This window comes from Cyprinus carpio, chromosome B9 (genome assembly GCF_018340385.1).
Source record: "Cyprinus carpio isolate SPL01 chromosome B9, ASM1834038v1, whole genome shotgun sequence".
Classification (NCBI taxonomy): Eukaryota; Metazoa; Chordata; class Actinopteri; order Cypriniformes; family Cyprinidae; genus Cyprinus; species Cyprinus carpio.
The window spans coordinates 21,813,349-21,834,856 of record NC_056605.1 but is presented as its reverse complement, the minus strand read 5'-3'; the positions used below and the strand labels follow the sequence as shown (position 1 = coordinate 21,834,856).

Genomic DNA, 21,508 nt, shown 5'->3' with positions numbered 1-21,508 from the left:
AGTTGGCAGGTCGTGTTTTTCTCTCTCCTATCAGCACAGATGGCCTTTGTTGTGGCAGCTGTTGGCTTGAGCGTTCTGCTAAGTGACTAGTGATCGCTGGGAAAAGCTAAGATGAAATATCTCCTCGTCTAATAGCGTGCCATTCTATGCTAACCTCATTCAGCACAGTTAAGGAATGTAAGCCATCTTTAAGTGGTTTTCCACAGATTTTCAGATTAAGTTCCGGTTCCTTTTCAATCCATGTACCAGAGACATTAAATGTGTTTGTGATTCAAACAAAACATGACTGAAAGCTTGTTGAGTACCCATAAAGAATTTAATAACACAGTACAAATAAAAAAAAACATTATGTGCTGTGGTTTACAAACAAATAGTGCAGCCAGAAGCAGCGCTGCAAATGACAAAGAGGCCTATTAATATTGGTATATAACTGACTGACATAATGCAAAAAAAAAGAAGATTCCACAGGAATGATTAATCCTTATTGAGTACATTTTCAAAGTATACTAAAACTAGTAGGAACAAAAACAGATGTGAGAAGTCACTGATCAAGCGTAACAAAATCTTCAAGTGCAATTGTACCAGTGTCTTTTTCACACCATTACATTCAGTCAAAACATTTTAATCAGATTTTCCACCACAAAGTATGGATAAAACAGCATTTTAAGAGGTATTCTACCTTTCATCATGCCCGGTATCTCTCTCTCATTTACATGTTAATTCAATGTCTGATAAAAATATTTTTTTTGGCCACATCAATATAACCCCAAAGACATTTGGTATATTTTCTATAAACCTGGTGGCACTTATAATAATAGAATATATTAATAGACCTGAACTTAAAACCGTGGAGAGGAGCTGTAGGATAATCATTCTTCCAAACAGTCAGGACGTATAAAACGGAGTGGTTATAGTTTCCTTAAAAGAAAAGAGTAAACATAATACACACAGTACCCAACACAGGCAAAATACCTGACAATATATGAGGGCTGTACATGATTTTACAATAACTTTTATGTTACAAAAACATAACTTATTCTGGTGAGTGACAGATCTAGTACATAAATGACACATAAATCACTGTATATATGTAAACATGTATCTTATGTGTTCCTTGTACCTTTAAAAGCTACAGATTACACAATCTGGTCTATTTACAGAGTCAAAGAACTACATGGAAGTGTCACCAATTTTTTCCTCATGTTCTTCATTATCATCATCTTCATCATCTTTTACTATTCCTTCATCGATGCTTTCCATCCTGAGTCTCTGTCCATCCAGGTAACGGGGAGCTCTCTGTGTGTTTCGTACCGTGAACAGACTTGTTGGAATTTGACTCCATTCCCCAAAGAGTTGAAGCTTGGCATCATTCTCTATAGCCTTAGCCAGAGAAGACGCAAAGCTGTCCAAAGACTTATGGATGTCTGCCATGACTTGGACTACCGAGGGGTCACCTGAGAAAAAGAAATTTTAAGATGCTTTTCTGTCAAAGCTCTATAACATGCTGATGATCAACACAAAAAATGACTCATTTTGCAAAACTGCCATTTATAAGTGAAGCAAGATCATTATTATAAAGTTTCTTCTGTATAAAACTTAAAGGTGGGACTACTGTTCTAGACATAAACTAGTATGAACAAATGTTAATTTGTAAGTCTACATTTCTTTAAATGTATCATTACATGGCCATAACAGTTAAAGACTAAGTGCTCTTCACATTAATCTCAAGTTAACACTCATAGACTTCTGTGACTATAACTTTTTAGTTTTTACTTTTGAATAGTATTGTTTATGTAAGATTTATTTTCATTAAAGAAATAAATACTTTTATTCCGCAAGGATGCAGTAAATGGATCGAAAGTGACTTTTACACTGATTTGAAACAGAATACTTTTTGTAACATCTTTGTTCTTTTTAACTTTCTTTTTATCAAAGATCCCTAAAAAATGTATCTGTTTTTAATTTTTTGAAGTATCAAGCAGAACAGCCATTTTCAACATTTATAATAATAAGAAATGTTTCTTGAGCACCAAATCAGCATATTAGAATGATTTCTGAAGGATCATGTGACAATGAGTAATGGCTGCTGAAAAATCATCTTTGCCATCACAGGGCTGAATTATATTTTAACATATTAAAATATAAAACAGTTATTTTAAATTGTAATAATAATACAAAAATTACTGTATTTTTTATCAAATAAATTCAGGCTTCTTAAGCATAGAATTCTGTAAAAAAAAAAAAAAAAAAAACTTTTGATTAGTAGTGCACTTATTATATTAAACCTAATGGAACTGGTGCCAAATAAAATTTCGTAGAGCCACTTTCTATTTGCTTGGTTTTGTACTGCAACTAACAAAGACATTTTTGCATTAGATGTAAAATAAGAACATGTTAAATACCTTTAGGAATCTGATCCACTTGGTCTTCGAAAGTGACAGAACTTCTCCTCTTATTGGCAGCACAGTGGGCAGAGTGGGAGGGATCTGAGGTGTAGCTGTCCAACAGCATGACGTCTGTAGCTAGAGGGTAAATCACAGCAGGCATCTTTCAATCAAATATCAGTTTTAACACTGCTCAACACCACCCACCCACACCAGTCTGGACACTGTGGGAGAGCCGCTGAGCAGTGCCGTCTGTCTGTTACGCGATACTCATAGGCTCTGTGTTTCCTCAAATGGCACACCCTGATAACAACAGTCTGCAAGCCAATAAACCACCTCTGCTGACTGCTAAGAGCTGTGGGGGTCGATTCGGTTTGCTTTCCTTGTATTCAAAGAGGTGAGGATGCAGCAGTATTAAAACCATGGCCTATACTGATAAACAATGATATTAAAATTAAATGTAGTTTTGTCAATGCAAATTAAAACAACAAAAAGAAATCAGTCATTTTAAACACAAGTGAATTTAGCCACCACACCATTACAATGTATAGTATGAAACATTGATGTTTATATTGAGGTTTGCAAAAAATTACATTTAACTGTTACTAAATTAATAGTGTTTTTAGAAAGCAACTTTAAGTAAGCATTAGATTACGGTAAATTCAAATGTAAAAATGAGAGAAGAGAGCATATGCAGTTAAATATCCAATAACATCTGATAATGATAACTAGTATATTGTGCATTCCTGCGAGAAAAGATATTATTACAAAACCAAAAGGGTTTTTAATAATTCTTTTAAAGGCAAAGTTCAGTCAAAAATGAAAAATTGCCTCCATTTATTCAGCCTCACCGAAATACATTTTAATGTTTTTCAAGAAAAAGAAAAAAGGAGATTTTTATTTAGATAAAATGTTTGTGCAGTTCTCTTCCAGAAAACAAAACTTGGAGGCAATGGATGATATTGAGATTCAAAAATGATTGAAAAAAAATAAAAATACCAAAAAACCTGTATCACAAAAGTATGTTTTTACCGTTCATTTATTATACGAGTCTTCTAAAGCCATTTGATTTTGTGTGAGGAACAGACTTTAAGTTATTTAGGTTGTTATTGACTGAAGGCCTTGGATGATATTTGCATGACTTACAACCGAACGCAACACATCAGTTCATGCAGAAGTGACAGTGATATTTAAGAACTACAACGAAAGAAGATTTTCAGTGAATAGCGACATGAATTTTGGCCTGTTCCTCATACAAAATTGATCTAGTATGGCTTCAGAAGTGGCATGGACTATTTTTGTGGTACTTACATGGTGCTTTTTTAAAACTGACAGGAATAGTCCATTAAAGACATTATGCTAAAATACCTCCTTTTTTTGTTTCACAGAAGAAACTAGGAAGTCATCAGGTTTGGGACAATGTGATGGTAAGTAAAGGATGACAACTTTCATTGTTGGATGAATTATTTCCTTAAATTGTTTTAAATTGACATGTGTTATAAAAAGCAGAAGGTCTACCTGAGTCCTGGGTGTAGCTGAAGCCAGTGTCTCCCGTGCTGCTTCCACGGCCCAGGATCTGCCCACCACCCACTAACATGGCCGTCAGGTGAGGAGACATTCCCAAATCTGTCAAACAACAAAGATCCTCAGACATCTCAGACAAACATTAGATTACAAAGAATCACAGGATAAAAAGGACAGCAGCAGCAGCCTCACCCGTTATCCGGTTAGAGATGCTAAAGAGACGAGAGGTCCGGTGCCGTATAACAAAAGACTCTCTGTAGTAGCGGTCGCCAAAGCACATGCCCAACAGCTCCTTACGTACAGTCTTATTCCACAGCCCATAAATAAGTGGATGACACACGGCACTGGTGAAAGACAGCCAGGAGACCAGTGTCTCCATCTGTGAAGAAACACTGTCTTTACCCCACAGTGCTTCAGTGCTGATAACTACCACATATGGACCCCAAGTGGTCAGAAACGTCCCCAGAACCACCAGAATGGTGACCAAGGCCTTGCATTGGCTCCCAGAGTAGACCAGGCTCTTGCGACTTCCGCTAGAAGATGTGGAAGTATTGGAGTTCTTGCGACCATTCTTCTGAGAACTGGACTCCTCTTGAGGCACCACCACACTTCCGCAGTAAACCTTGCGAGCTTTGATGCGGGCCACGCGGAAGATGACGCCATAGCAGATCAGCATGGCCGCCAGTGGCAGAAGACAGCACCACGTAACCCAGAAGGCAGTATAGCTGATCTCCTTGTGCCAAGCCACTGTACAGGTCCACTTGAAGCGGTCAAACTCAAAGGTGGACCAACCGAAAAGTGGCGGCAGGCATCCAACCAGGGAGTGGAGCCACACATAAACGATGACGACCACAGCTCGATTTCCCGTGATTTTCATGGGATAGATCATGGGATATAAAACAGCGTAGTACCTAGAATTAGAAAGACATTTATATAAAACAGATACACTTCAATCATTCCCTCATGAGAGACACATGAGTAGCCAATGGAAAGACAAGGGGGTCTCTAAGACTCTCAAGCTGCCAGAAATAAAGTAGTGTGTGGATTCTAGGTTTGTGTATTGATAAAGCTAAATAGGTCTGGTATTTTTCAGTGTGCATCTTGTTCATAAAAACAGTGGATCTGTTCAAGCAAGACTGGACATAAATGTCATGGTGAACTACAGTGTGGCCATTGATTACAGCAGTCAAAAACAGTTTTGCCAAAAATTGTTCTTAAATTAACTTAAATTTGAGATTTCATAATAATTCAAAAATTGACTGACATGACACTAACTTTTTGTATCTGTCTGTCTATGAATTTATTTAAAAACACATAAAATGCAATTCATAGATACATTCTTTTTAATTTCTGTATTGGATTTTCTATTAATGTTTAAAGTAAAGTTTGTCCATCAATTCAGACTCACACAGTCCAACCCAAATACTGAAAAAATTAAAACAAGAAATTATGACAGAGAGGACCAGTGCAAACCTTTATGACCTTGTCAAGGTCAGTTACTCTTTTAAAATATCTAGCTAATATTGTAAAAAAAAATATATCGACAAGGCAAGGTTAGACCAGGCTGTAAAATGTCATGTGGTGTGACTTTCATAAATTATATTTATTACTTATTACATTATGAATAAATTATTCATATTTGTAAAAAAATTTAAAACAATATTACGATCTATACACTTGCATGTATAAGTTGTAAGGAAAATGTAATCACTTTTTAGACTCATTAAATTTAAACTTTGACACTATACGTTTGTTCCTTTTCTTTATCATAAACACTCCTATGAACCCTTATTTACAAGGATTCCTCAAACTGTAGGATATGCTTACATAACGACTGACCTGTCAATGGCAATGGCTCCCAGTGTAAGCATGCTGGATGAGCTGACAAGTAGATGGAGCAGTGCTGTGAAGTTACACCAGACCACTCCGAACATCCAATCCCGACGCACCGAGCTGGCCGCAACAAAGGGCAGCGTTAGGACAGACAGCAGCAAATTGGAGAAAGTCAGGCTGAAGACAAACTTGTTACTGGGTGTCAGTAAGTAGGGCTTCTTATATAGGGTCACCACAATAACCAGATTCCCCAGACATGCCAGTATGGCTATGATGATGATAGAGACAGACTCCAGGACCACGAGCCCGTCATCGTCCAGGCCATGAGTGGAGTTGGCCACCGTTGTCCCATTCTTAGAGCTGTTCATTATGGGAGGCTGCTGGGTACCCAGGACTGGACAGACATGTTGACAAACTAAAAGATATGAGAGGAAATGCAGTCTGATAAAAGCTGTCTGGGACATCTGAATGCTACAAGATGAAGAAATGATCTGGTGTGGTGGGTTCATTCAAGGGTGTCCTGTAAAGCACTACAAAGCTGTAAAGCTGATTTTGTTTGTACAATACATTGTGCAAATGTGGATTACGCACATTCTTACAATACGCTGTTTGTTAATAACTGGTCTGTAGTCTGAAGAGACTGTGCTTATATTTTAAGTAAGACTTCTAAAAATTTAGCATCACAGGATGTAAAATTAAACATGATTCACAACTATGTGCACACAAAATATGCGAGCTTTACTGCAGACAACATTGCGTTTACAATACAATCATAAGTCATCATACAAAATATAAAAACAATGACAATAACAATAAAAAACAAAACAAATCAGAGCAAATGTTCAGACACTTAAGCCACACTTAATATGCATCACCGCATCAGACAAATACATAAGAAAAAATTATACTCTTAGCATTATTATAACAATACTCAAAATAGCACTCTTTAGGCAAATATAGCACATAAGTAAAAACTTACTGTAGACGCATTTAAGTTAAAATCGAATGCAATGAATTTCATATAGTTTATGTGCAGTTTAAGCATCCAAATGCGTTTTGGGCCACTGGATGTGGATCATCTGTCATGCCTCTTCAATAAATCGTTCACCATGATGCACGTCCAAAGAAAAACCACAGCACAGCAATGTTAAAACCCACAGCTAGCGGAGAGTGCGAAGCGCACGCAGATTCTTTCTCTATTCTTCCAACAACAGCGATATTTTGCATTGCACAAAAATGTGTTTCCGTCCATTTCGATTCAAAATTGCATAGTTTATCATATTGCAATACTAGATGCAAGGATAACGTACCAGTTTTCCAGGCCAGGCGAGATCCCTCTGTAGTCCAGCACTAGTAACTTTCTCCGGCTGGCTTTGTTAGTCTGCGACGACTAACTTTAATCCAAAAACTTTCTCACCTCCTGCAAGATGCTGAGTTTGTTTTCTCACGCTTTCGCCGAACAAAAACGCATTCCGGAGACGCATGCTCAAAGTTTCAACGCAGTTACAAAGTATTAAATGATCCAGGGATGTTCATTTGTTGCGGCTGCTGCGGCGGCGGTGAATAAAGAGGAGCTGCTGACGTCACAATGGCGTCGGAAATCCTTTTGAAAACTTCCCTCCATCTCGACTGCAGACAGTCCAGAGGGTCTCACTCTCTCCGACTACTAGTCTACTCTGCAATGTTCTCATGGGGAATAATATTTGCAAAAAATCGTTTTGTAAGTTTTTTTTAATGTCTGTGTTCCACCAAAAATATCTACACATGTTAAAATTAATAGTTAGATTTAGCTATGCTTAAAACAACAGCAAAACTATTTGACGAAAACTATTTATCTGTCTGTCTGTCTGTCTGTCTATCTAATATTACCTAAGCACATAAAAAAATTTCTGCATTCATCCACCTCATATTTTGGGAAATATTGAATTAAGTTATTTAGATGCGCTTAAAAAAAAAGATTCAGCATTTATTTGTTAAATATATTTAATTACAACACATAAAGTAAAAACTATTGTCATATGATTTAAAGCACAGTGTTTATTCAAAATCACAACCAAGCAGCTCAATCCTCATAGTGATGGACTTCTGCCATTGTTTGGGGATAATCCGGATGAATTTGGAAAATATTGGCGGGTAGATGTAGTTCTTTACTTGGCCATTGTTATCTGTGTTGCCTCGAAATGTCTGTGAAAATAAAAGAAAACACTTTTTTCTAAATCTTAAGACATAAAACACTGTGGTTAGATGTGTTCAGAAACTTGTTCTAATCACGAAAAGTGAGACCACTTACCTTTTGTTCATAGTCCTCATCTTCCGTGTACTTTGTCCATCTCTTGCTGTCTTCACTATACTCCAGAGTATATGCTGTCACAAACATCTCATTGCCAAATGACTTGGCCCCCTGTGTTATAATTCCAGTTATCTTCTTTATGTCCTTGAGTTCCACCTGGATCCATGGCTGCATGTCATTGTTCTGTAAATTGCAAACAGTTTATTGAGGTTTGAGGTTTGAAGTGTAGTAAATACCTTTAAGGGTTTCATTTATGAGGTATATCTTAGTTACCTTGGCTTGCCATGCATTGACGGTCCCTAATTTATTTAAGCGTGCATACCAAGGATGCCACTGGCCAGAGTACCAATTGGAGGCCACAGAACTGGCAGTGATTTGAGCATCTTTAATGAGGCCACTTTCCATTCCCAATGGCACAGAGCAACCTGCCAGCACAATGAGGAGAATTAGTGCAATGGAACTGAACTTTATTGTGTCTTATAAGGCAGTATGAGAAAACAAGATCTGTACAATTTTTGTCCATACCATCAAGTTCACAACCATAGTACTCCAAACGGACAGTTGGGTAGTTGTAAGAATGTAAAGGATACAGCCTCACATATCGACCAATCAGAGGTGGGAAAAATATATTCTCCTTCGTGTCATAAGCTTCGCTGTTTCCTTCAAAAGTCTGTTGGGCATTGGAAAACACAGTGCAGATCTTATGGGCTGTTCACACAGAATGTTTTGCTTTTGTTTAAAAAGAATAAAAAATCCCTAGGCACATTTAATCAATTAATTTAATGCAGTGTCTTGGTACATAAAGACGTCAGTCTAGCAGTGCAGTGCTTCTCAACCAATGTCCACACCAATGTTCAAATGCCCCCCAGCCATAGTTTTGGATTCAAAACCTATTTTAATCAATGGTCACTTCCCGATTCTGTAAATTAAACTAAAATAAGTATAATTAAAATAATACAATTTCAGGATATCGTACATTTTAGTAGATGCATGTTTTTCTTGACTCTTAAGGTTGTTTGTGATTTACTGAATAAGGATTAAGAATATTTTTATTTGCAATCTGTTCCCCCAATTTTTTTTCAGATCTTGATATAACTAGTAAATGTAATGTATATTCATCATACAAATGCCCATGGTGTTAGATTTTATGAGTTTACATTACTTTGTACCAGGTCTAGAAATAACACTACATTAAACAGGCAGTCTGGGTTTTATTAAGACTGTGGGAATACTGGTTCGTCAAAGGAAGCAAACTGTTGTTGAGGAGGTAAATTAAAATGATAAATATCTTGGTTTTTAGTTGTTTTATTTATTATTTTAAATAATTTGAAGTTGTCTTAAGGCAAGTTTGCTGAAGCCCCCTGTTTGAGAACCATTGCATTGGTCTTTGCATGTTTACAAAAGAAAAACAACTAAAATGCGGTGCAGTGGAACGTTGTGAACAGATCCTTATGCTGAAATGTACATTCACTTTATAACCACACAGAAATAGTCACTTGCCTTTCTGACGGTATCGCTGTCTCCCTTGTAGAAAGTCCACTTCTTTTTGTCAGTGCTGTAGGAAATGGTGTAGTTCAGCACAAAATTATGTGATAAGAATTGCTTGGCTCCCTGTGTGGCAACTTTACTAATCACTACCGGCCTCTGGAAGTCCACCTGGAATACAGGATACAGCCTCTTCAAGTAACTAGTCATTAGTATTTCTTTATTTATGGGCTAATTGTCTGCACACCATTATGAGTGGTTACCTGAATGTGCTGTCCTCTCTTTGTTGTACTCCATGCATTGTATTTCCCTGTATTATGTAGTCTGGCCAAATGAGGATACCATTGTCCTAAAAACAGTTTTAAATGTGTTAATAATGTAACCCTGACTATACAACATGAAAAGTTATACTTTCAAATCTTACCTCTAGAGTCAGATGCTGACATGTGTTCATCTTTCACAGTTCCAGAGATGACACCAAGAGGATGATCACAGACTGCAACAGACCAGGTAAGATTTTAAGACCTGGCAGAATCAATTGTTTTCTTGTAATAAGATCAGCATGATAAATTACTGTATATGATACCGTTATCTAACACAAGGAATAACGTCTGCATTCCCCTCTGCTGTGAGAGTCCAACTTCAGACTCCAGCTGCCAGAGACCAGGCTTTGAAGGCAACATTTCCAGTGTGGCAAATCCACCTAAATGATGGGATCTGAGTGTGAATGGCCTTTCTAGATCATCTAGGTAAGTAAATATCTTCTAACACCCCTACACACCTGGTAAAAGTGGGTAAACACCCTGACGGTGGTCCTTTAACTCCTTATTTATGAATGTTTGACCATGGAAATGGACACTGTGGAGGTCTTTAGGAGAGCCCATGTTGATCAGATGCCACTTCGCTAGCTGGTTTGTGTACATTCGCAATCCTTTGAGACTGTAGATAATACCATTGATAGCTGACAAAAAAAAAAAAAAAAAAAAAAAAAAAAAAATATATATATATATATATATAAAAATTTGTCAAGTAAGTTTATGTAAAGCAATATTTTTAATTATCTCAATACTTGCTTCAATTTATTTAGTAGTAATCCAGTGATAAAGACTGTAGTATAAATACCCCATTACAATTAAAATAATGGAGATAAAAAAAAGCTGAAGATAAACAGTTTTCTTACCGTCAAACTTTAAATTATTTTTAAAATTTGGATCCATGACTGCTCTTTTGTTTTTCCTTTCAATCCTCTCCCGATTCTCCTCGTAGTACCAGCTCTTACTCTCATCAAACGTCATAAAGAGCAGGACAAACTCTCTTCTGCCCAGAGGCTTTTGATCCAGTGTACCCTTCCTGCACACCAGAAGCGGTCCAATCAGCCCAGAGTTTATATCTCTCTCCTATGTAAGAAAAGAATTTCATTGTAAGTCAAAATTAATAATAGTTATTTGGCACCTGTTTGTATTCAAATTGAGTTATGGACAGCCCTCATGCAGCAATCTTTAGTTAAGTGGAAAATTAAGAAGCATTCGTGCTTACCGGATTCACTGCGGAGTAGTAAGTCCACGTTCGACAGTCAGATTCGTTATTTTGAGGCCCAGATTTGGAATTTATAGTCCACATGTAGATGAAGGTGCTGTTGGGTTGTACGGCATCGTCCTGTTTGTACCAGTACGGTGACTGATCATCGTAACTCAGGCCTTCCATTTGTTTTAAATACTTTACTCCATTTGCATGCAAAGAGTATGGACGGCTGGCAAGATTCCTGAAAAATACCTAGCACGGAAAACAGGAATGTAATTCTTTATGTTTTTGTTTATGTTGATTTGCTTCTAATTTTCATTTGTGCAAAAGTATGTTCACATATTCAGTGGTCTACCATAACAGTCTGATCAACTTCAGCTTTAATGACCGGACCCAGAATTCCCAGGTGTTCATCCATTTCCCCTCGGATGTCTCGGATACTAAAGGTGCTGTCCAGGTACTTTCTGAACACCGCTTTTTTGAATGACGTGGTCCTCTCGTTTTGAGATGATTTATCAACCCTCCTTTGCAAACATAAAAGTGATTTCACAAATGGGTTATACTCTTTTAGATTCATATATTCATGCTTTTTGTTTCTAGAAATGCAAAATGTGGATTATTTGAAATACATGATGCCAACAGTACCTCTGCCCATAGCCAGCATAATCCCATTCTTCCTCTTCAACTGAGATGAAAAAAGTTCTAGTATTCTTGTCTCCAGCCATTTTTAAGAAATGCTGGGATGTTACATCAAGCGCTGGGCTTTGAACATCTGCTGTTCTGCTATAAGGGTCTTTGTACTCTACATATTCATATTCTTCTGTGTGAGCAACCATACCATCAAGATCTTCACTCTGCTCATTTTTGGGAACATATAACTCATAATCATTGAAATCGCGTCTTGGCACTCCTATGACAATGGATTTCCCCATTAGTTCGTCCTCGCTAGAGATAGGTCTGCTTCCCCTTGGGGTCAACCCAGAAGGTCCAAAACCTCTTGGAGAAAAACCCTTTGGAGAAACATCAGAACGTGGCTGTGGCTTATACTCTTTCCTTTTCTTCGTCTTCATGCCATATCCCTTTCTCGGCTTTACCCTCTGGTGAACTACTTTTTTTTTCTTTTCAGTCTTTGGTTTATTTGAATTTGCTGCAGACTTGTCTGAGATGTATTTGTTCATGTGATCTGGGATTTCCATATGAACCAGTTCATGGTTGCCATCATAACCCCAGTGCTCTTCTTTTGGATCGAGATGAGATGTGAGTATGGCCTCGCTGTGATTGTTCTTCAGATAGATGACTACTTCCTCTTCGCTTTCACTTTCTAAACCGTTTTTCGTGGATGAAACATTGAAAGGGCCAAGAGAGAAGGACATATTCTCTGTACTGTCTGAAGAAAAGAGCTCTGATGCATTTCTCAAAATTTCACTGTGAGATTTTGTAGTAACATTAGTGGGTGATGTTCTGTTCTCTGTTATTTCAGATTCAAGGTCGAGACTGAAATCAGACAAAGTTGCATTTGAAGATTCAGACTCGTTGCTTTGCAAAGTGCCGTTTCTCAAAGGTGAAGACAAACTGAGATTAAAAATGCTCTCAGTTTCAGAATTTATCTGTGAAAACATCTCACCGGTGTAATTCACCTTTGTGCTGTTGAGTTCTTGAATCCTTGTTGTGTTTTCAGTTAATTCACCAATCTCCTCAGACATGTCCATTGGTGAGACATTATATTCTTCTACAGTCTTATAATCTGTTAAAACTTCAGAGGGAAGACCACCATTCAGAAGCACAAAATCCTCCTCAGTTTGTGTCTCTGAGCTGTTGGAGAGAGAATCAGGAATAGGCACATGGTATATGAAGACGTGACCCGAACTATCACGGTCACCATCCGCTAAGTCAGTGTTATTTTTAGTGTTTGCCTCTTCTTGAATTACTGTTTTGTTGACTAAGGTTTGGTTTGAAAGCATTATGTTTGATTCAGAAGAATTTAGAGATGGACTGTCACCTTCCATGGTAATGTTTCTGTCACCAACTGGAGCATCAGATGAAGTGATACTGGTATTAGTGGGGAAAATGTGTGTTTCATTCATTGTATGGGTGATGTTGGTTTCAATTACTGGAGAATGAGTAGTATTCACAGAGACACTGTCTGCCTCTAATGATGAACTGACATTTTCTTCATGAGTAGTATTCACAGAGACACTGTCTGTCTCCAATGATGAACTGACATTTTCTTCTTGAGTAGTATTCACAGAGACACTGGCTGTCTCCAATGATGAACTGACATTTTCTTCATGAGTAGTATAAGCAGAGACACTGTCTGTCTCCAATGATGAACTGTCGTTTTCTACTGTGTTGGTATTTATTTCAATATCCAGAGTAACATTTGTGGAGACACTTTCCATTTCATTCACTGACTTTGTCGATGCACTGCCGACCTTTCTTTCTACAACTGGAAAATGTGAACTAATACTGTCCGTGTCATTGTTTGACACGACCTCTGGTTTGGAATCAAAAATGCTTGTCATGTCTAGCAATGGCTCTTCTGTGCTTTCATTCAAGACTTTATTTGAAGATTTTCTCTTCTCCAAACCAGCCTCCTTAGCTGATAAACCATGAATCTGATTTAAAGATCCAAATATAGCATTGTGTGATTTGTCCAACTCATCACTTGGGGCCGGGGCTTTTGCCTCAATAGTCGGCAAAAAACCATCGTCAAAATCTAGTATCGAAAGGTCAATATGCTCAAAGTCATCGCTAACGTTTTTGAACGTCCTCAAGCCAAATTGTTCTGCATAGTTATCGGTGTCCTCGTCAACCATGGTAGGGTTTGTTTGTTTTGGTTCCTCTTTCTTAATATCACTGATGGACGCAGGTTTCCATACAGTGAATTTTTCTGATTCATAATCATACTCCATTACGTAATCTCTGAAGCATTCAAGGTCCTTGAATTTCACTCTCATCCCTTTAGTGGAATCATGAGAGTTCAGTGATGCTAAAAGCCAAATACCTATAAGGTGAAGAATGCTGAGTTTAAATTCATAGATTTTGTTAGATATATTGCTTTGTATAGTCAGTAACCATGTCTTAAAATGAAATTAAATCCATTATAAATCATTTGGATACTCACCTATATTAAGCATGTTCATAGTGATAGTTTCACCAGTCATGGGAAATAGACTGAGCATATCCTCTTCTCTGTTTTTTAGCTCAAATGTATGGCCATAAAAAGTGGCAGTCTGGATGTAATCTTGTTCACCAACACTTGATACATGCCAGGTCACGATTTCACCATTACAAAATCCCAATTCTTGGCCACTTTCATATACATAACCATTGATTGCTGCAAAAGTTGATGCAATAAATACATGTACCAAATATGAATCAACAACACTAATATGATAAATATCAGAAAATCACTCACTGTGCATAACGTTGGATTTGTAAAACTCTGGATCATCTCTTTTAACTCTTCTGGGGTCACTGCAGTATGTGTTAATGTTCTCATCATGGTACCAGCTCTTGTTCTCATCAAAAACAGTAAACATGGCATGCTGTTCTTTGTCTGCTTTCAGCTAAAAAAGAGAAATGCTTTCAGTATCCAAAACTAAGTGAGCTGCTTTTCTATTTACTGTAGGCAGCATGTTAACCATCATACAGTCACACTTCATGGTTAAGTTATTCAAAACACTGTACAAAAATGGCAACTCCATTAAGTGTTGCTCACATTTTGATGTTGGCTTGTCACTAAGATAATATTGTGAAACTTTAAGCACATAAAATGCATTTACCACTCAAATATTGGTTAAAATAGCATGTACAGTTGTGTGAAATAACATTAATAGATGCATTTTTGATTCAGTAATGCAATCCATGTAGTTGTATTTATCATTTCTGCTGTGCTGGATTTAATTTTTCTCAGTTTTGCCTTATCTGTGAAGGATACATACAATGCTGCCCTATATTTTGTGCAAAAAGGTAGCATATAGGGCACAATTACTTTGCTGCCTACTGTTTGAAACGGCCTTCCAGGAAAGGGTGTTTCAGTGCTTTAAACAGTGATATTGTATTGAAATGATTCATTAGATTCATTTCAATCACTCTCACTCAGTGGCCTAATACTGTATTTTCCAAATAGAAAGCAGTTACCTGGACATTCTTTTTGTTGAGGGACTGGCTCTTACAGATGAGAAGAGGACCCACAAGACCAGAAGCAATGTCTCGAGGAGTGTCCACTGCACTGTGGTACATCCTGGTCAGACATCTGGGGTCACTGTCCGTTGGTGTATCTTCCTCAGACACACTCCATGTATATGTGTAATTCTCACCTGGTTGAATCCCATGTGTCTGGTTCCCTTTCAAATGAACAGCAATTTTATTTAAACACATGTTCTCGTATCAGTCATGCTTACTTTTGGGATTTTATGATTTTACAGGTATCTTTTCATTGATAAAGAATTTTAGAGATTAGGGCTGCATGACATTGGAAAAAACTGAGATTGTGTTATTTTGTATTTTACTGGGATCTATATTGTACATTCAGTTTTTCACCAGATGCATTGAATAGCTATATTTAAAAAAATATTTAATGCATTTGTATAGCAAATAAAAATAATTGAAAAAGCTCATCATTAAATAATCATTAAACCATCTAGCATTTATTTTTGTGGTTTGCAATTATCAAATCACAGAGGCTTTGATTTCAATAAATACGCATTTTCTAACTGTTTGTTTTTAGCGTATCAGAGCAGCTTGGGTCACCGTAAACGAAACAAACCGCTTTGAGATGCTGAAACAAATACCAGATCATGAGCACAGTGTGCTTCATACTGAAGCATGCAACATGTATATTGCAGCCTTCGTGATTTGTTAATCACACTAAGCCATTTAAGTGTCTTCAGTTTTATTCCAATACATTGTGCAGCCCTATTAGAGATGTCATCAGCACATACTGGATATCTTCTCATAATTTTCTCTGCTGATTTAAATAAAGATGCATATATACATTTTATGCATGTATAGTGTAGAATTGATGACTATAAATTCATAGATATCAAACAAACCTTCTGCAGGATAACTGGCTCCTTCTGCTGCTTTATCAATGGTCAGTCCATGAGGATAGATACTGTACGGACGTGTTGCTTTGTTTTTAAAGACAATCTATAGAAACAACATCACAATCATCATGTATCCTGACCAGAAACATTAAATATATTCTTAACCCAAAAATAAAATAAAATAGTAATGATTAGAGTGGTGATCATGTGAGAAGCTTTATACCTTTATGACATCTCTGATTTGAGCTCTTATCACTGGCCCCAGAATCCCAAGCTCTTTCTTTCTCTGCTTATCTTCTGCTCTCTCTTTAAACGTGCCATCTTTATACTGAGTAAATACTGCTTTTTTATATTTTTTACCTATTCGCTGAGGCCCCTGCTTTAAATATTTTGAACGGAAATCCCTGAGTGGATAAAAGTGAGATAAACCATTAGAATGGATCTCACACAAAGGCATGTCCTATTGATGAATCACAGTACACTTACCCATCCATGTTTTCTGGCATATTTGGAGCATAATCCCAGATGACCTCTTCTGCTGCTATGTAGTAGGTCCACACTTGGCTTTCTTGTTTCTGTTGGATGGTAAGCCGCCTTTTTGGTGCTGTGTACTCATCACACGTCTTGATATTAAAGTATCCATGCAAACCAGCTGCAAATATGACATCAACATATGGCACTGTAATCACTTTTATAAAGTACAAACTGTCAGCATTAATAGTGATTCTACAAAGCTATGAAGTAGAGACTGTATATACTGATGTTTTAAATAAATAATTCATGAAATCTTGTGGTTTCTCTGGCAGTTTTTACCTTCCAAGTGCCTGCTAATGTGAGAAGAAATAAGCCAGCGGCCGGGGTGGATACCATTCATACTGGCACTGGTGGCAGTTCCACTAATGATGCCAACAGATGAGGTTTTGTGGCCATCATGCACCAGGGCTTGCCCATTGAAGTGTACAGAGAAGAGCTCTGGCTCAGAGCTCATTCCCAGCAGGTGCCAGCTGACTTTGGAGTGGGCACAGATGTCCAAATCTGGAGGATGACAATGATGAGTTTTACACCTCAGTAGATTTGCAGAAATGATATGTTATGTGTGAAAAATATCAAACCGACCTGGTACAGAGCCATTTGTGTAGCCATTTATAGTGTATTTCACTTTGTGTGCCTGTTCAGGGCCCCCGGTGCTGTACCAGCTCTTGTTCTCATCAAACACTCCAAACAACAGCACAGCCTCCTGATGGAAATGAAGCTGATTTCCGGAGTCGTCTAGGGAGCCTGTGGGATAAAGACACATTAATTGTCTGGACAAACAGAGCTGTTTATTGTTGCGTAATTTCTGGGAAACTCAAACTGTATAGGGTAAGCTGGGGAAAGAAGTCCCATAAGAATGGTGTAAATTAACAGTACTACACTGTAACATGAGTTCAGCATGTACATGATAATGATGCGTCATTCAGTGTATTATTTTATAAAGGTAAATAAATAAACACATCTGCATTTTTTATTGAATAATTAGTTTTTAGGTCCACTTTAAATCCACTTTTTTTCATTTTAAAGCCTATATTTAAAAAATGTTCATACCCACATACTGGCAGCCTTTTAGCCAAATTCACTTAAATAATGTTAAATATGTTACTGTAGAAATCTACTGTAAATAAATTATATCTACAAATCCCCCAGTAACAAATAATGCTGGGTAGTAACTAGTATAATCTGGATTACAATCAGATTCCAAAAAGTACTTTTACTTAGAATATCACATTTGCATGTTTAAGGCTCTCTGACATTAGTTAATGGTCGCATGACATGCAGGTAAAAAAAAAAATATATATAAAAATTTTTTAGTAAGTGTTTTATTTTGATTTATGTTATTTTTAAATGCTTTATTTCATAATTTTATTCATTATTAGCTTTTCATTAAACTCACAAACACCCTGCAGTTCCTTTATGAACCCCAGTTTGGGAAACATTGACATACAGTAATGTAATATTCAATGCACTTCATGTTATTAATTAACAAAATGAATATATTTTCTTACTCTTTGTATTTTTATATCGATATGGTACAAGATTATCCTATTTAAATCAATATGAAAATTGAGTTCATTGAGATGAGGTCAAAAGTAATCTAAAAGTAATCAAAAAGTAGTCAGATTATATTACCTAAAATGTGTAATGTAATGGATTACTTTACTCACTACAATTTTTGTCATGTGATTTGGAATCAGTAACAGACAACAATTTGTAAGTAATCTACCCAGCAGCATTAAAAATAAATTAAAAGATTAGTATAATCCAATGTAAATAACTAAATAATAAAAAATAAAGATCTCATATGTTGGTGTTCACATGAAGTGTCATAATAAATAAGAGCATATCCATTCAGTAAATGTGTTGAGATGAGATTTAGTGGTCAAGAGGAAAATTAAAGGTGGGCATCTTAACCCATCTAAGCTTCACATACCTTTCTTGCAGATCAACATTGGGCCTATTAACCCTGTATTGTAGTCCTTGACAATGTCAAAGTGGGAAAGGTATGTGTAGGTGATGCATGGGGGGTCCGCAGCCGTAGGGGTCACCTCAGACGTCACCTCCCATTGGTATGTGTGCTCTTTGCCGGGTAAAATTACATCATCTTCTTTCTCACAGAGTGACGTGTTGTCAAAGTATAAAGATCCTAAATGGGAATGTTAGCAGTGTGAGAAGGATGCAGCTTCAGATGGTGTTTATTAGAATAAAACCAACATCCATAGGGTTTTGCGTTTAGAAAAAATGAGGATAGTGTATCTGTAAATATTTATCAGAGACTCACTGCTTTGGACTTAGGTACAGCCTGTGGTTAATTTGTATCTTGGGTTAATATTTCCAAAGAAATCAAACACAGATGTTTGTGTTACGCAAAGTGTTTACTCAGCTAAATGATGAGCACTAAAATAATCCATAATGTCCTCTAAACAACATTCCTCTAGAAATGTATCTGTCTGTTATTTCATAGCACACTGGCTATTTTTTACTTTTTTACTAGTGTGCTGTATGTTACAATTCTCTTGCGTCACTCATACTGTTACCGCAACCACATCAGCACACACACCCTCTGACTGCTTCCCGTAAGCAATGCCATGTGGGTGGAGGCTGCAGGGATGATCTGCCATGTTCTTGAACGTGACAATGATTGTGTCGCCCTCTTGTCCCCGCAGTGTCGGTCCAAGTAACCCTAGAACATTAGTTTCAAATAATCATGATTTAAAAGTTAATGTAACTGTAATGTAAATGACTTATGCATAATGACGTATGGATTTTAATGTTGAAACAAAGACATCATCTTTAGAATTCAAAATACCTGAGGACAAGGGATGTGTTTTAGCCTGTGTGAATCCCTCATTATACTCCCTGTAAACAACCTTTTTATATGACGGTCCAGTCCTGGAATACAACCATCAATAAATACATCTCTTAGATGAGCAAAAAAATTAATGAATAAAAAAATATAAAACACATACAGCAACTCCCAAAATAAAAATAAGTTTAAGTTTTGAAATATTTTGTTTCAGTTAATTTTATTTTATTTCAAGAAAAAAAAAAATGTTTTTGTTGTTGTTTTGGTTTTAATTTACTACAATTACCATGGTGAAATATTTATACATTGCGAATAAAGTCTTGACATAATTAGTCTTAGATACTGTATACTATATATTATTTTAACAAACTTTACAGTAGTTTCTTGGTGCTGGTTTAAAATTTTGTTTTATTTGGGGTTGCTTGTATTTCATATAAAATAACTTTGTCACATAACTTTGGGGGAGTCGTGGCCTAATGGTTAGAGAGTCGGACTCCCAATCGAAGGGTTGTGAGTTCGAGTCTCGGGCCGGCAGGAATTGTGGGTGGGGGGAGTGCATGTACAGTTCTCTCTCCACCTTCAATACCACGACTTAGGTGCCCTTGAGCAAGGCATCGAACCCCCAACTGCTCCCCGGGCGCCGCAGCATAAAATGGCTGCCCACTGCTCCGGGTGTGTGTTCACAGTGTGTGTGTGTGTTCACTGCTCTGTGTGTGTGCACTTCGGATGGGTTAAATGCAGAGCACTAATTCTGAGTATGGGTCACCATACTTGGCTGAATGTCACGTCACTTTTTTCACATGTCCTCATGTTTCCTTACTCATGAAATTGATTACATTTAAAATATTTTCTTTGAATGGTATTGCTTGTCAGTTGATAAACTGTTTTAGTACAGATAAGTAATTATTTGTTACATTTTTACAATAGTGAATGACTTTATCTGTGATATACAAGAACCAAACAAGTGAAAGGCAAACAATCAAACTGAATCAATTTAAATTCTAAGAAATAATGATTTTTTTCATACCTTTGCTGTCCGGCAGATGTGTAGTCCCAGTTAATATTAACAGCTGCAATGTAATAGCGTCTCTCCACAGCTGTGGCACAATTACACAGGAATGCCAGAATGGCCAAACCGTAAGGGGCCCCTGGCCAGGAGCAGAGTTTCATATCTGACAATGATACTGCAGGTAGAACTGTCTGTTCTGAAGTGAACTTTCAGAGAAATGGCAGTGAGCTTTATCTCCCCCCACCTCGCTATTGCACACATGTTTAAACACTGTGTTCGAGGGAAGTGGCCTATCATTATCAAAAAAACTGAAACTTTTTTAGTCATTAGTACTCTGAGGCTTTTTGAACATTTTCAAAACACTTTTTCATTATTGTGAGCAAATATTTTGTTTGCAAGAACTGAAAACACCAAGTTACCATATTTACATATTTGCCAGTTCAGTCCTTTCCACTGAAACACATGCTAGTCAGTATCATACGAGGATCTGCATGTTTCACCAACATTAATGTAGCCTAAGTGTTATTCTATTACTTTAAATGTGATTATCATGAAATGTGAAATAAATGGGTTTCAGTTTGTAAGAAATGTCTTCATTACACTTTTCTGCTCCAGACAGAAATGTCATTATAAGGATTTACTGATAATCCCAATGATTTCCTTTGAATAGTTTCTTCATACATTGCTTGTTTACAGTGTACAAGTTTATGCGAGTAAATATCTGTGCATTTGAAGAATAAAAAGGTACAGTCTGGACCTTGTTTAACACTTGGCTACCTCTACCATAGCTATAGACCATCCGTCATATAATTATATAAAAAAAACAAAAACAACATTTGTTATTACAAACTGAGATTTATGTAATATTGCACATGCGTGACTCATGACCACATTTCCCTTAGAAGTGTCTGTTGGGCAAAGACTTCTACTTAGAATTTCCTAACAAACCTTCCTCATTACATTTTCCAGACAGATGCTGAGAAACAAACTCCAGACAAGTAAGGAAAACACCTTTTAAACAATATAATTAGCATTAAACATCACATACTCTACAACATTAAACACACTTTA

General features: G+C 36.9%; 2 protein-coding genes across 2 annotated transcripts; both read right to left on the bottom strand.

Annotated features, from left to right (window-relative positions):
- Positions 1–297: 297 nt before the first annotated feature.
- LOC109095465 (G-protein coupled receptor 161) lies at positions 298–7,632 on the bottom strand. Its single transcript, XM_019109188.2, has 6 exons — positions 7,052–7,632; positions 5,748–6,156; positions 4,101–4,819; positions 3,903–4,010; positions 2,403–2,522; positions 298–1,454 (listed from the first exon to the last, which is right to left on the bottom strand). Exons 2-6 carry the CDS (start codon positions 6,107–6,109, stop codon positions 1,171–1,173), a joined length of 1,593 nt encoding a protein of 530 aa, XP_018964733.2. The 5' UTR covers positions 6,110–6,156; positions 7,052–7,632; the 3' UTR covers positions 298–1,170.
- Positions 7,633–7,737: 105 nt separating this feature from the next.
- On the bottom strand, positions 7,738–20,660 carry LOC109095464 (venom prothrombin activator oscutarin-C non-catalytic subunit-like). The gene is made up of 25 exons (XM_042731551.1): positions 20,456–20,660; positions 19,432–19,514; positions 19,183–19,305; positions 18,556–18,768; positions 17,205–17,366; positions 16,902–17,123; positions 16,575–16,740; positions 16,312–16,492; positions 16,095–16,191; positions 15,181–15,386; positions 14,456–14,606; positions 14,162–14,374; positions 11,683–14,041; positions 11,393–11,561; positions 11,053–11,289; positions 10,697–10,913; positions 10,298–10,477; positions 10,103–10,219; positions 9,941–10,012; positions 9,780–9,865; positions 9,532–9,687; positions 8,557–8,701; positions 8,305–8,456; positions 8,032–8,214; positions 7,738–7,925 (listed from the first exon to the last, which is right to left on the bottom strand). Exons 1-25 carry the CDS (start codon positions 20,596–20,598, stop codon positions 7,779–7,781), a joined length of 6,180 nt encoding a protein of 2,059 aa, XP_042587485.1. The 5' UTR covers positions 20,599–20,660; the 3' UTR covers positions 7,738–7,778.
- Between the last annotated feature and the right edge of the window lie 848 nt (positions 20,661–21,508).

What these genes read in the sequence shown, in the direction of transcription:
- LOC109095465 (XM_019109188.2), bottom strand. Translation starts at nt 6,109, where the DNA reads ATGAACAGCTCTAAGAATGGGACAACGGTGGCCAACTCCACTCATGGC. An exon ending in GGAGCCATTGCCATTGACAG is followed by an intron (nt 4,820 to 5,747) that starts GTCAGTCGTTAT and finishes TTCTAATTCTAG; the next exon opens with GTACTACGCTGTTTTATATC. An exon ending in AGTGGATCAGATTCCTAAAG is followed by an intron (nt 1,455 to 2,402) that starts GTATTTAACATG and finishes TCTTTTTCTCAG; the next exon opens with GTGACCCCTCGGTAGTCCAA.
- LOC109095464 (XM_042731551.1), bottom strand. Translation starts at nt 20,598, where the DNA reads ATGAAACTCTGCTCCTGGCCAGGGGCCCCTTACGGTTTGGCCATTCTG. An exon ending in ACTACTCCGCAGTGAATCCG is followed by an intron (nt 10,914 to 11,052) that starts GTAAGCACGAAT and finishes TTTCTTACATAG; the next exon opens with GAGAGAGATATAAACTCTGG. An exon ending in AAATAATTTAAAGTTTGACG is followed by an intron (nt 10,478 to 10,696) that starts GTAAGAAAACTG and finishes TTTTTTTGTCAG; the next exon opens with CTATCAATGGTATTATCTAC.